The following is a 13,094-nucleotide window of genomic DNA, read 5'->3' as shown; positions in this document are numbered from 1 at the left end:
TTTTATTAGGATCCCCATTAGCTGTTGCAAAAGCAGCAGCTGCTCTTCCTGGGGTCCACACTAAACATGAAACATAATAAAGAATGACATAACACAGAACATCATTAGACATGAAGACTAGGTAGAGTTAGATGAAGACTAGGTAGTCTGCTTTCCTATACCCACAGCTAGGGACACCATTTTTCTGCTACAAACATTCGATTGAAGAAGTGAAAGCGTCTGTTGTCTCAGTTTTTTTCCCCCTTCATTTGATTGGTCCTCCACAACAACGTTTGAAGGCTCAGGACAAGCGTACCCTAATCACAGGCGACTTGCTGAGACGACGGCAGGCAGTGTGATTCCTCGGCTAACAAACAGATTGAGAGAGTTTGTTTCAGGATGAAACCGAGCTGAGGATGGTGGGGTGTTGATCGTCGAACAAATCTGAGACAGCCTGCTGTCCAGCCACATTGTCTGCTGTCCAAACTTCATGATGACTTGTTTAGGGAAAAGTGTTTGTGTTGTCATCTTCATCATACATTTCTTTCCCAGATGGGTAGAGATGGGTTGTTGTTGGTGTTTTACAATCCCAGATGGGTAGAGATGGGTTGTTGTTGGTGTTTTACAATCCCAGATGGGTAGAGATGGGTTGTTGTTGGTGTTTTACAATCCCAGATGGGTACAGATGGGTTGTTGTTGGTGTTTTACTTTCCCAGATGGGTAGAGATGGGTTGTTGTTGGTGTTTTACAATCCCAGATGGGTAGAGATGGGTTGTTGTCGGTGTTTTACTTTCCCAGATGGGTAGAGATGGGTTGTTGTTGGTGTTTTACTTTCCCAGATGGGTAGAGATGGGTTGTTGTTGGTGTTTTACAATCCCAGATGGGTAGAGATGGGTTGTTGTTGGTGTTTTACAATCCCAGATGGGTAGAGATGGGTTGTTGTTGGGGTTTTACAATCCCAAATGGGTAGAGATGGGTTGTTGTTGGTGTTTTACAATCCCAGATGGGTAGAGATGGGTTGTTGTTGGTGTTTTACAATCCCAGATGGGTAGAGATGGGTTGTTGTTGGTGTTTTACAATCCCAGATGGGTAGAGATGGGTTGTTGATGGTGTTTTACAATCCCAGATGGGTAGAGATGGGTTGTTGTTGGTGTTTTACTTTCCCAGATGGGTAGAGATGGGTTGTTGTTGTGGTTTTACTTGGCCTGGTGTAGTGAGGCATGTGTCCCTCGACCTCATCATCTGTAAGACTATATCTATGTCTATTAGGTATCTAGTAATATCTGGTATTATTAATTACTGTCTAAGAGTATCGATTAGTATCTTGTAGTATTTAGTACGGTATAGGAGTATCTAGGAGTATTTAGTAGTATCTAGGAGTATCTGGTAGTATTTAGTACTGTCTAGAAGTATCTAGGAGTATCTAGGACTATCTAATAGTTTCTAGTAGTATCTAGGACTATCTAGTAGTATCTAGTAGTATCTAGGACTATCTAAGACTATCTAATAGTTTCTAGTAGTATCTAGGACTATCTAGTAGTATCTATGACTATCTAATAGTTTCTAGTAGTATCTAGTAGTATCTAGGACTATATAATATTTTCCAGTAGTATCTAGGACTATCTAGTCGTATCTAGGACTATCTAATAGTTTCTATTAGTATCTAGGAGTGTGGTGGTGGTGGTGGTGGTGGTGTGTGTGTGTGTGTGTGTGTGTGTGTGTGTGTGTGTGTGTGTGTGTGTGTGTGTGTGTGTGTGTGTGTGTGTGTGTGTTTGTGTGTGTGTGTGTGTGTGTGTGTTTGTGTGTGTGTGTGTGTGTGTGTAGGGAAGGGAGGGTAGTAGGAAAAATGTAAGGAGCTGAATGTGGGGGGTGGGAAGTGGTTGAATAAGGAGAGGGATGCCACTCTCCTGAGTGTAGAGAGGAATGTCACTCTCCTGAGTGTAGAGAGGAATGTCACTCTCCTGAGTGTAGAGAGGGATGCCACTCTCCTGAGTGTAGAGAGGGATGCCACTCTCCTGAGTGTAGAGAGGAATGTCACTCTCCTGAGTGTAGAGAGGAATGTCACTCTCCTGAGTGTAGAGAGGGATGCCACTCTCCTGAGTGTAGAGAGGAATGTCACTCTCCTGAGTGTAGAGAGGAATGTCACTCTCCTGAGTGTAGAGAGGAATGTCACTCTCCTGAGTGTAGAGAGGAATGTCACTCTCCTGAGTGTAGAGAGGAATGTCACTCTCCTGAGTGGAGAGAGGAATGTCATTCTCCTGAGTGTAGAGAGGAATGTCACTCTCCTGAGTGTAGAGAGGAATTTCACTCTCCTGAGTGTAGAGAGGAATGTCACTCTCCTGAGTGGAGAGAGGAATGTCATTCTCCTGAGTGTAGAGAGGAATGTCACTCTCCTGAGTGTAGAGAGGAATTTCACTCTCCTGAGTGTAGAGAGGAATGAAGGAAAGAGGAGTAGGAGGGTACTGGGAAGCAGAGGAGGAGGAGGGGGCTGTAGCCTAGCCTACAATGAGGAGGCAGTGATAGAGAGGATCTCTCTCCTTCTCGGCTCTCCGTAGTATAAATCTGACTCATTCGATTACACGGCTCCTCTAGAGGGCTTCAAGGTAACGCAACGGCCCCAGACTTATCGCTCCTGCAAGCCGTGCTGCCCGTCCGAGCGGAGGCGATTTACTGCCCGCCGCGCCGTGCACACTGCCCCCGGCCCGTAAGTCACGGTATCACGGCGTCACTCTGTCCTTGTGCCCGCTACACTGATGAACAGGCCCCGCCAGGGCCTTAACACCGGGCCCCCAGACCTCAGATGGCTTCCTAGCATCCCCTAAGTGCCCTACCCCTCTCTCCCCACCCCACCTCTCTCCTCACCCCCCTCTCCTCACCCCCCCCTTCTCTCTCTCCCCCACCCTCTCTCCCCCTCTTCTCACCCCCTCTCTGGTTATGCAGGAATTATCCTGGCTTGGTCTGACCAGCTTGTGTAAGACTATTGGGCAACATTTCCGTCGTACTAAAGCAAACGAACGGTGCATAGACCTCATTATAATCTAGCAGTCTGATTTAATTTAAAACTTTTCTAGAACTTTGTGCTCTATAAAGAAGCAACTATTTATTGTTCAGTTTACTATAGTTTTAGTGTTTACTACTCTAGTTAAGTAGTCATCTTCTTATAACACACATTGTCGAAGGAACGTTTCAAATTCAATCACACTACAACATTATAATGAGGTTTACAGTATTTTTGCACATTCCACAACTATTTTGCGCTGTGAAAATGTCACACTTCAATTAAGTCTGTGGCCCGAGACAGAGATCAGCCTGTTGATAATGTGGGACTAAACAGAGATCAGCCTGTAGATACTGTGATACTAAACAGAGATCAGCCTGTAGATACTGTGATACTAAACAGAGACCAGCCTGTAGATACTGTGATACTAAACAGAGATCAGCCTGTAGATACTGTGATAATAAACAGAGATCAGCCTGTAGATACTGTGGGCATGTTGACTGTCTTTAATGTCTGGGCTGTCAGGAGCTGCCTGGTGCCTGTGTTGACAGACCTCCGGACTCCTGGAGTGTCCCTTCCCTCGGCTCCCGTCATGTCTGGGTTTGGTGTGTGATGGACAGGACCTTGTCTCACTGCTGTGACACACACGCACGCACGCACGCACGCACACGCACACACACACACACACACACACACACACACACACACACACACACACACACACACACACACACACACACACACACACACTCAAACTGTCTGTCAGTCCCTCTGCATTAAAGGTTGATAATGTCAGTCAGGACAGTAGGGGAGAATGTCTGCACTCAGTCAGGACAGTAGGGGAGAATGTCTGTACTCAGTCAGAACAGTAGGGGAGAATGTCTGCACTCAATCAGAACAGTAGGGGAGAATGTCTGTACTCAGTCAGGACAGTAGGGGAGAATGTCTGTACTCAGTCAGGACGATAGGGGAGAATGTCTGCACTCAGTCAGAACAGTAGGGGAGAATGTCTGTACTCAGTCAGGACAGTAGGGGAGAATGTCTGTACTCAGTCAGGACGATAGGGGAGAATGTCTGCACTCAGTCAGGACAGTAGGGGAGAATGTCTGCACTCAGTCAGGACAGTAGGGGAGAATGTCTGTACTCAGTCAGGACAGTAGGGGAGAATGTCTGCACTCAGTCAGGACAGTAGGGAGAATATCTGCACTCAGTCAGGACAGTAGGGGAGAATGTCTGTACTCAGTCAGGACAGTAGGGGAGAATGTCTGTACTCAGTCAGGACAGTAGGGGAGAATGTCTGCACTCAGTCAGGACAGTAGGGGAGAATGTCTGTACTCAGTCAGGACAGTAGGGAGAATGTCTGTACTCAGTCAGAACAGTAGGGGAGAATGTCTGTACTCAGTCATGACAGTAGGGAGAATGTCTGTACTCAGTCAGAACAGTAGGGAGAATGTCTGTACTCAGTCAGGACAGTAGGGGAGAATGTCTGTACTCAGTCAGGACAGTAGGGGAGAATGTCTGTACTCAGTCAGGACAGTAGGGGAGAATGTCTGTACTCAGTCAGGACAGTAGGGGATAATGTCTGTACTCAGTCAGGACAGTAGGGGAGAATGTCTGTACTCAGTCAGGACAGTAGGGAGAATGTCTGTACTCAGTCAGGACAGTAGGGGAGAATGTCTGTACTCAGTCAGGACAGTAGGGGAGAATGTCTGTACTCAGTCAGAACAGTAGGGGAGAATGTCTGTACTCAGTCAGGACAGTAGGGGAGAATGTCTGTACTCAGTCAGAACAGTAGGGGATAATGTCTGTACTCAGTCAGGACAGTAGGGGAGAATGTCTGTACTCAGTCAGGACAGTAGGGGAGAATGTCTGTACTCAGTCAGGACAATAGGGGAGAATGTCTGTACTCAGTCAGAACAGTAGGGGAGAATGTCTGCACTCAGTCAGAACAGTAGGGGAGAATGTCTGTACTCAGTCAGGACAGTAGGGGAGAATGTCTGTACTCAGTCAGGACGATAGGGGAGAATGTCTGTACTCAGTCAGAACAGTAGGGGAGAATGTCTGCACTCAGTCAGAACAGTAGGGAGAATGTCTGTACTCAGTCAGAACAGTAGGGAGAATGTCTGCACTCAGTCAGAACAGTAGGGGAGAATGTCTGTACTCAGTCAGGACAGTAGGGAGAATGTCTGTACTCAGTCAGGACGATAGGGGAGAATGTCTGCACTCAGTCAGGACAGTAGGGAGAATGTCTGCACTCAGTCAGGACAGTAGGGGAGAATGTCTGTACTCAGTCAGGACAGTAGGGGAGAATGTCTGCACTCAGTCAGGACAGTAGGGGAGAATATCTGCACTCAGTCAGGACAGTAGGGGAGAATGTCTGTACTCAGTCAGGACAGTAGGGGAGAATGTCTGTACTCAGTCAGGACAGTAGGGGAGAATGTCTGCACTCAGTCAGGACAGTAGGGGAGAATGTCTGTACTCAGTCAGGACAGTAGGGGAGAATGTCTGTACTCAGTCAGAACAGTAGGGGAGAATGTCTGTACTCAGTCATGACAGTAGGGGAGAATGTCTGTACTCAGTCAGAACAGTAGTGGAGAATGTCTGTACTCAGTCAGGACAGTAGGGGAGAATGTCTGTACTCAGTCAGGACAGTAGGGGAGAATGTCTGTACTCAGTCAGGACAGTAGGGGAGAATGTCTGTACTCAGTCAGAACAGTAGGGGATAATGTCTGTACTCAGTCAGGACAGTAGGGGAGAATGTCTGTACTCAGTCAGGACAGTAGGGGAGAATGTCTGTACTCAGTCAGGACAGTAGGGAGAATGTCTGTACTCAGTCAGGACAGTAGGGGAGAATGTATGTACTCAGTCAGAACAGTAGGGAGAATGTCTGTACTCAGTCAGGACAGTAGGGGAGAATGTCTGTACTCAGTCAGAACAGTAGGGGATAATGTCTGTACTCAGTCAGGACAGTAGGGGAGAATGTCTGTACTCAGTCAGGACAGTAGGGGAGAATGTCTGTACTCAGTCAGGACAGTAGGGGAGAATGTCTGTACTCAGTCAGAACAGTAGGGGAGAATGTCTGTACTCAGTCAGAACAGTAGGGGAGAATGTCTGTACTCAGTCATGACAGTAGGGGAGAATGTCTGTACTCAGTCAGAACAGTAGGGGAGAATGTCTGTACTCAGTCAGGACAGTAGGGGAGAATGTCTGTACTCAGTCAGGACAGTAGGGGAGAATGTCTGTACTAAGTCAGAACAGTAGGGGAGAATGTCTGTACTCAGTCAGGACAGTAGGGGAGAATGTCTGTACTCAGTCAGGACAGTAGGGGAGAATGTCTGTACTCAGTCAGAACAGTAGGGGATAATGTCTGTACTCAGTCAGGACAGTAGGGGAGAATGTCTGTACTCAGTCAGGACAGTAGGGGAGAATGTCTGTACTCAGTCAGGACAGTAGGGGAGAATGTCTGTACTCAGTCAGGACAGTAGGGGAGAATGTCTGTACTCAGTCAGAACAGTAGGGGAGAATGTCTGTACTCAGTCAGGACAGTAGGGGAGAATGTCTGTACTCAGTCAGAACAGTAGGGGATAATGTCTGTACTCAGTCAGGACAGTAGGGGAGAATGTCTGTACTCAGTCAGGACAGTAGGGGAGAATGTCTGTACTCAGTCAGGACAGTAGGGGAGAATGTCTGTACTCAGTCAGAACAGTAGGGGAGAATGTCTGTACTCAGTCAGAACAGTAGGGGAGAATGTCTGTACTCAGTCATGACAGTAGGGGAGAATGTCTGTACTCAGTCAGAACAGTAGGGGAGAATGTCTGTACTCAGTCAGGACAGTAGGGGAGAATGTCTGTACTCAGTCAGGACAGTAGGGGAGAATGTCTGTACTAAGTCAGAACAGTAGGGGAGAATGTCTGTACTCAGTCAGGACAGTAGGGGAGAATGTCTGTACTCAGTCAGAACAGTAGGGAGAATGTCTGTACTCAGTCAGGACAGTAGGGGAGAATGTCTGTACTCAGTCAGGACAGTAGGGGAGAATGTCTGTACTCAGTCAGGACAGTAGGGAGAATGTCTGTACTCAGTCAGAACAGTAGGGAGAATGTCTGTACTCAGTCATGACAGTAGGGAGAATGTCTGTACTCAGTCAGAACAGTAGGGGAGAATGTCTGTACTCAGTCAGGACAGTAGGGGAGAATGTCTGTACTCAGTCAGGACAGTAGGGGAGAATGTCTGTACTCAGTCAGGACAGTAGGGGAGAATGTCTGTACTCAGTCAGGACAGTAGGGGATAATGTCTGTACTCAGTCAGGACAGTAGGGGAGAATGTCTGTACTCAGTCAGGACAGTAGGGGAGAATGTCTGTACTCAGTCAGGACAGTAGGGGAGAATGTCTGTACTCAGTCAGGACAGTAGGGGAGAATGTCTGTACTCAGTCAGGACAGTAGGGGAGAATGTCTGTACTCAGTCAGGACAGTAGGGGATAATGTCTGTACTCAGTCAGGACAGTAGGGGAGAATGTCTGTACTCAGTCAGGACAGTAGGGAGAATGTCTGTACTCAGTCAGGACAGTAGGGGAGAATGTCTGTACTCAGTCAGGACAGTAGGGAGAATGTCTGTACTCAGTCAGAACAGTAGGGGAGAATGTCTGTACTCAGTCAGGACAGTAGGGGAGAATGTCTGTACTCAGTCAGGACAGTAGGGGATAATGTCTGTACTCAGTCAGGACAGTAGGGAGAATGTCTGTACTCAGTCAGGACAGTAGGGAGAATGTCTGTACTCAGTCAGGACAGTAGGGAGAATGTCTGTACTCAGTCAGGACAGTAGGGAGAATGTCTGCACTCAGTCAGGACAGTAGGGGAGAATGTCTGTACTCAGTCAGGACAGTAGGGGAGAATGTCTGTACTCAGTCAGAACAGTAGGGGAGAATGTCTGTACTCAGTCATGACAGTAGGGGAGAATGTCTGTACTCAGTCAGAACAGTAGGGGAGAATGTCTGTACTCAGTCAGGACAGTAGGGGAGAATGTCTGTACTCAGTCAGGACAGTAGGGAGAATGTCTGTACTCAGTCAGGACAGTAGGGGAGAATGTCTGTACTCAGTCAGGACAGTAGGGGATAATGTCTGTACTCAGTCAGGACAGTAGGGGAGAATGTCTGTACTCAGTCAGGACAGTAGGGGAGAATGTCTGTACTCAGTCAGGACAGTAGGGGAGAATGTCTGTACTCAGTCAGGACAGTAGGGGAGAATGTCTGTACTCAGTCAGAACAGTAGGGGAGAATGTCTGTACTCAGTCAGGACAGTAGGGGAGAATGTCTGTACTCAGTCAGAACAGTAGGGGATAATGTCTGTACTCAGTCAGGACAGTAGGGGAGAATGTCTGTACTCAGTCAGGACAGTAGGGGAGAATGTCTGTACTCAGTCAGGACAATAGGGGAGAATGTCTGTACTCAGTCAGAACAGTAGGGGAGAATGTCTGCACTCAGTCAGAACAGTAGGGGAGAATGTCTGTACTCAGTCAGGACAGTAGGGGAGAATGTCTGTACTCAGTCAGGACGATAGGGGAGAATGTCTGTACTCAGTCAGAACAGTAGGGGAGAATGTCTGCACTCAGTCAGAACAGTAGGGGAGAATGTCTGTACTCAGTCAGAACAGTAGGGGAGAATGTCTGCACTCAGTCAGAACAGTAGGGGAGAATGTCTGTACTCAGTCAGGACAGTAGGGGAGAATGTCTGTACTCAGTCAGGACGATAGGGGAGAATGTCTGCACTCAGTCAGGACAGTAGGGGAGAATGTCTGCACTCAGTCAGGACAGTAGGGGAGAATGTCTGTACTCAGTCAGGACAGTAGGGGAGAATGTCTGCACTCAGTCAGGACAGTAGGGGAGAATATCTGCACTCAGTCAGGACAGTAGGGGAGAATGTCTGTACTCAGTCAGGACAGTAGGGGAGAATGTCTGTACTCAGTCAGGACAGTAGGGGAGAATGTCTGCACTCAGTCAGGACAGTAGGGGAGAATGTCTGTACTCAGTCAGGACAGTAGGGGAGAATGTCTGTACTCAGTCAGAACAGTAGGGGAGAATGTCTGTACTCAGTCATGACAGTAGGGGAGAATGTCTGTACTCAGTCAGAACAGTAGTGGAGAATGTCTGTACTCAGTCAGGACAGTAGGGGAGAATGTCTGTACTCAGTCAGGACAGTAGGGAGAATGTCTGTACTCAGTCAGGACAGTAGGGGAGAATGTCTGTACTCAGTCAGAACAGTAGGGGAGAATGTCTGTACTCAGTCAGGACAGTAGGGGAGAATGTCTGTACTCAGTCAGGACAGTAGGGGAGAATGTCTGTACTCAGTCAGGACAGTAGGGGAGAATGTCTGTACTCAGTCAGGACAGTAGGGGAGAATGTCTGTACTCAGTCAGAACAGTAGGGGAGAATGTCTGTACTCAGTCAGAACAGTAGGGGAGAATGTCTGTACTCAGTCAGAACAGTAGGGGAGAATGTCTGTACTCAGTCAGGACAGTAGGGGAGAATGTCTGTACTCAGTCAGGACAGTAGGGAGAATGTCTGTACTCAGTCAGAACAGTAGGGGAGAATGTCTGTACTCAGTCAGAACAGTAGGGGAGAATGTCTGTACTCAGTCAGGACAGTAGGGGAGAATGTCTGTACTCAGTCAGGACAGTAGGGAGAATGTCTGTACTCAGAATCAGTCAGGACAGTAGGGGAGAATGTCTGTACTCAGTCAGGACAGTAGGGAGAATGTCTGTACTCAGTCAGGACAGTGTCTGTACTCAGTCAGAACAGTAGGGAGAATGTCTGTACTCAGTCAGGACAGTAGGGGAGAATGTCTGTACTCAGTCAGGACAGTAGGGGAGAATGTCTGTACTCAGTCAGGACAGTAGGGGAGAATGTCTGTACTCAGTCAGGACAGTAGGGGAGAATGTCTGTACTCAGTCAGGACAGTAGGGGAGAATGTCTGTACTCAGTCAGGACAGTAGGGGAGAATGTCTGTACTCAGTCAGGACAGTAGGGAGAATGTCTGTACTCAGTCAGGACAGTAGGGGAGAATGTCTGTACTCAGTCAGGACAGTAGGGAGAATGTCTGTACTCAGTCAGGACAGTAGGGGAAATGTCTGTACTCAGTCAGGACAGTAGGGGAGAATGTCTGTACTCAGTCAGGACAGTAGGGAGAATGTCTGTACTCAGTCAGGACAGTAGGGGAGAATGTCTGTACTCAGTCAGGACAGTAGGGGAGAATGTCTGTACTCAGTCAGGACAGTAGGGGAGAATGTCTGTACTCAGTCAGGAGGACAGTAGGGGAGAATGTCTGTACTCAGTCAGGACAGTAGGGGAGAATGTCTGTACTCAGTCAGGACAGTAGGGGAGAATGTCTGTACTCAGTCAGGACAGTAGGGAGAATGTCTGTACTCAGTCAGGACAGTAGGGGAGAATGTCTGTACTCAGTCAGGACAGTAGGGGAGAATGTCTGTACTCAGTCAGGACAGTAGGGGAGAATGTCTGTGTCTGTACTCAGTCAGAACAGTAGGGGAGAATGTCTGTACTCAGTCAGGACAGTAGGGAGAATGTCTGTACTCAGTCAGAACAGTAGGGGAGAATGTCTGTACTCAGTCAGAACAGTAGGGGAGAATGTCTGTACTCAGTCAGAACAGTAGGGGAGAATGTCTGTACTCAGTCAGGACAGTAGGGGAGAATGTCTGTACTCAGTCAGGACAGTAGGGGAGAATGTCTGTACTCAGTCAGGACAGTAGGGGAGAATGTCTGTACTCAGTCAGGACAGTAGGGGAGAATGTCTGTACTCAGTCAGGACAGTAGGGGAGAATGTCTGTACTCAGTCAGGACAGTAGGGAGAATGTCTGTACTCAGTCAGGACAGTAGACTGTACTCAGTCAGGACAGTAGGGGAGAATGTCTGTACTCAGTCAGGACAGTAGGGGAGAATGTCTGTACTCAGTCAGAACAGTAGGGGAGAATGTCTGTACTCAGTCAGGACAGTAGGGGAGAATGTCTGTTCTCAGTCAGGACAGTAGGGGAGAATGTCTGTACTCAGTCAGGACAGTAGGGAGAATGTCTGTACTCAGTCAGGACAGTAGGGAGAATGTCTGTACTCAGTCAGAACAGTAGGGGAGAATGTCTGTACTCAGTCAGAACAGTAGGGGAGAATGTCTGTACTCAGTCAGAACAGTAGGGGAGAATGTCTGTACTCAGTCAGGACAGTAGGGGAGAATGTCTGTACTCAGTCAGAACAGTAGGGGAGAATGTCTGCACTTAGTTGGGACACTAATTGGGAGCGAGGTATAGAGTGTGCTGTCGTTACAGTAATGAGGCATGTACTGTTTGGCGTAATACCGTACATCTCTATGTAACCTATGATCTATAACATAGAGTTGATTTTACCGATTCACACACTGTAGTTGTGAAAACATACACGTCGACCCCTATACATACAGTATATGTTGTTTTATCTTGTGGGTGAGTACTTGATTGACTGTCTGTGTTTTATTGGCAACCTTGTCATGAAAAGATGTTGGAAAAGTCCAATGCTTTCCAGAATATAGCCAGACTGGGTTATATTTTCATTACCCTCCTCCGCAGTTCAGTTCTAGTACATAATTTACAGTTTATAGATTTTTATTTTGTTGCTTTCAGTCTAAATTTTTTTTATACAGACTATGTTTTACTGTAAGGTCCTTGGAAGTAAATTGTTATAAAGGGACATGAGAAGTCAAATAAAATAGGTGAAACAGTCCTCTAAAAGGAGAGACATTGGTTTTACTTAACAATGGTCTTAAATTATGAAAGAATCGTTTTGGGGACTGTGGTTGCTTTTTTTTCTGTCCCACAGCCACTGGGAACAATTTTGTCCTTAAAATAAAGTATTTTCCCAAACTGTTTGGAAGAGTTCTGAAGGAAAAGTGCATTTTCGAGTCGAACGCGGGATCTCCCAAGCCCAAAGGACCCTTCTTGTTCTCGACAAACAGCAAGGAAAGCGTGACACAACAGCAGTCTCTGGCAAGACACAAGGAAAAAACAGAGACAAAAGAAGGGATTGTGGGTTTCTTTTGAAGGGAAGTTTCTTATTTTTTCCGTCGGTGCTCTTGCCAAGGTCATTGGCACCTTCTAATAACTTGCTCGTTTAATAAACTCCCAGAGTATCTTGTCAAGGTGATGAATAGCGGAGTCAGCCGAGGCAGTATTAAAGGAAACTTGGGAGGGGGAGAAGGAGGGGAGAGGGCGGGATTCTGGACAGTATGGGAGGAAGGAGACATCCTTCACCCCCGACACACTAATACATGTCCTGCACACAGTAGCGGATACACAGACAGACAGACAGACAGACAGACAGACACATTCTCCATGGAGGATCACATTACATACCAATCAGAGATATGAAATGTTCTCAAATTATCTTTGCTCTGCATAAGGGTTTGAATGATGTCAACACGATTGTAAGCTGTCACAAAAGCTGTTGGCAAATGACTGCCATTGATTTTTTTTTTTTAAGAATTGTGTTAACGAATGCACGTGTGTGTGTGTGTGTGTGTGTGTGTGTGTGTGTGTGTGTGTGTCTCCAGAGCCTGTCTACTGTGCTGTATTATTGGCTATAACCATGTTCATGCTTCCCATCTCCAGAGCCCTGTTCAAACAAGGAGTCAACTTTGTGTCAGTGAAGCCCAGCAATGTGGCTTCTGCCTGGGAGATCAAACAGGAAACGCTACCCGGAAGTCCCTCATTGTCCGTGTTCTGCCAGAGGAAGGCCAGCTCTACAGGGGAAAGGTAGGAGCCTTTTCAAAACACTATGACAATATAATGCTGTTATTTACTCCTAATGGTTGGACAGATTACGTTATCCCTGCCGTCTTATCAACTGATTACTGGACAGACCTACTGGACACACAGGCATTTAGTCTTGATCACTAGATGTTATGTTTGCAGATTGCCCACTCGGGCTCCCGAGTGGCGCAGCGGTCTAAGGCACTGCATCTCAGTGCTAGTGGCGTCACTACAGACCCTGGTTTGATTCCAGGCTGTATTACAATCAGCCGTGATCGGGAGTCCCATAGGGCAGCACACAATTGGCCCAGCGTCGTCCGGATTAGGGTTTGCCCGGGG

The 13,094-nt window shown here is 47.3% G+C and overlaps 1 protein-coding gene across 1 annotated transcript in view; it reads left to right on the top strand.

Moving 5' to 3' along the window:
* si:dkey-215k6.1 (transmembrane protein 132C) overlaps positions 1-13,094 on the top strand; it is a 545,552-nt gene that overhangs the window by 263,272 nt on the left and 269,186 nt on the right. The window contains exon 3 of the mRNA XM_065011376.1: positions 12,615-12,758. Coding sequence (XP_064867448.1) covers positions 12,615-12,758 — 144 coding nt within the window. The remainder of the gene's footprint in view (positions 1-12,614; positions 12,759-13,094) is intronic.

This window comes from Oncorhynchus nerka, linkage group LG27, assembly GCF_034236695.1.
Source record: "Oncorhynchus nerka isolate Pitt River linkage group LG27, Oner_Uvic_2.0, whole genome shotgun sequence".
NCBI classification, from domain to species: domain Eukaryota; kingdom Metazoa; phylum Chordata; class Actinopteri; order Salmoniformes; family Salmonidae; genus Oncorhynchus; species Oncorhynchus nerka.
Note: the sequence above shows the minus strand (reverse complement) of the source record. Positions and strands in the feature narration are given on the sequence as shown.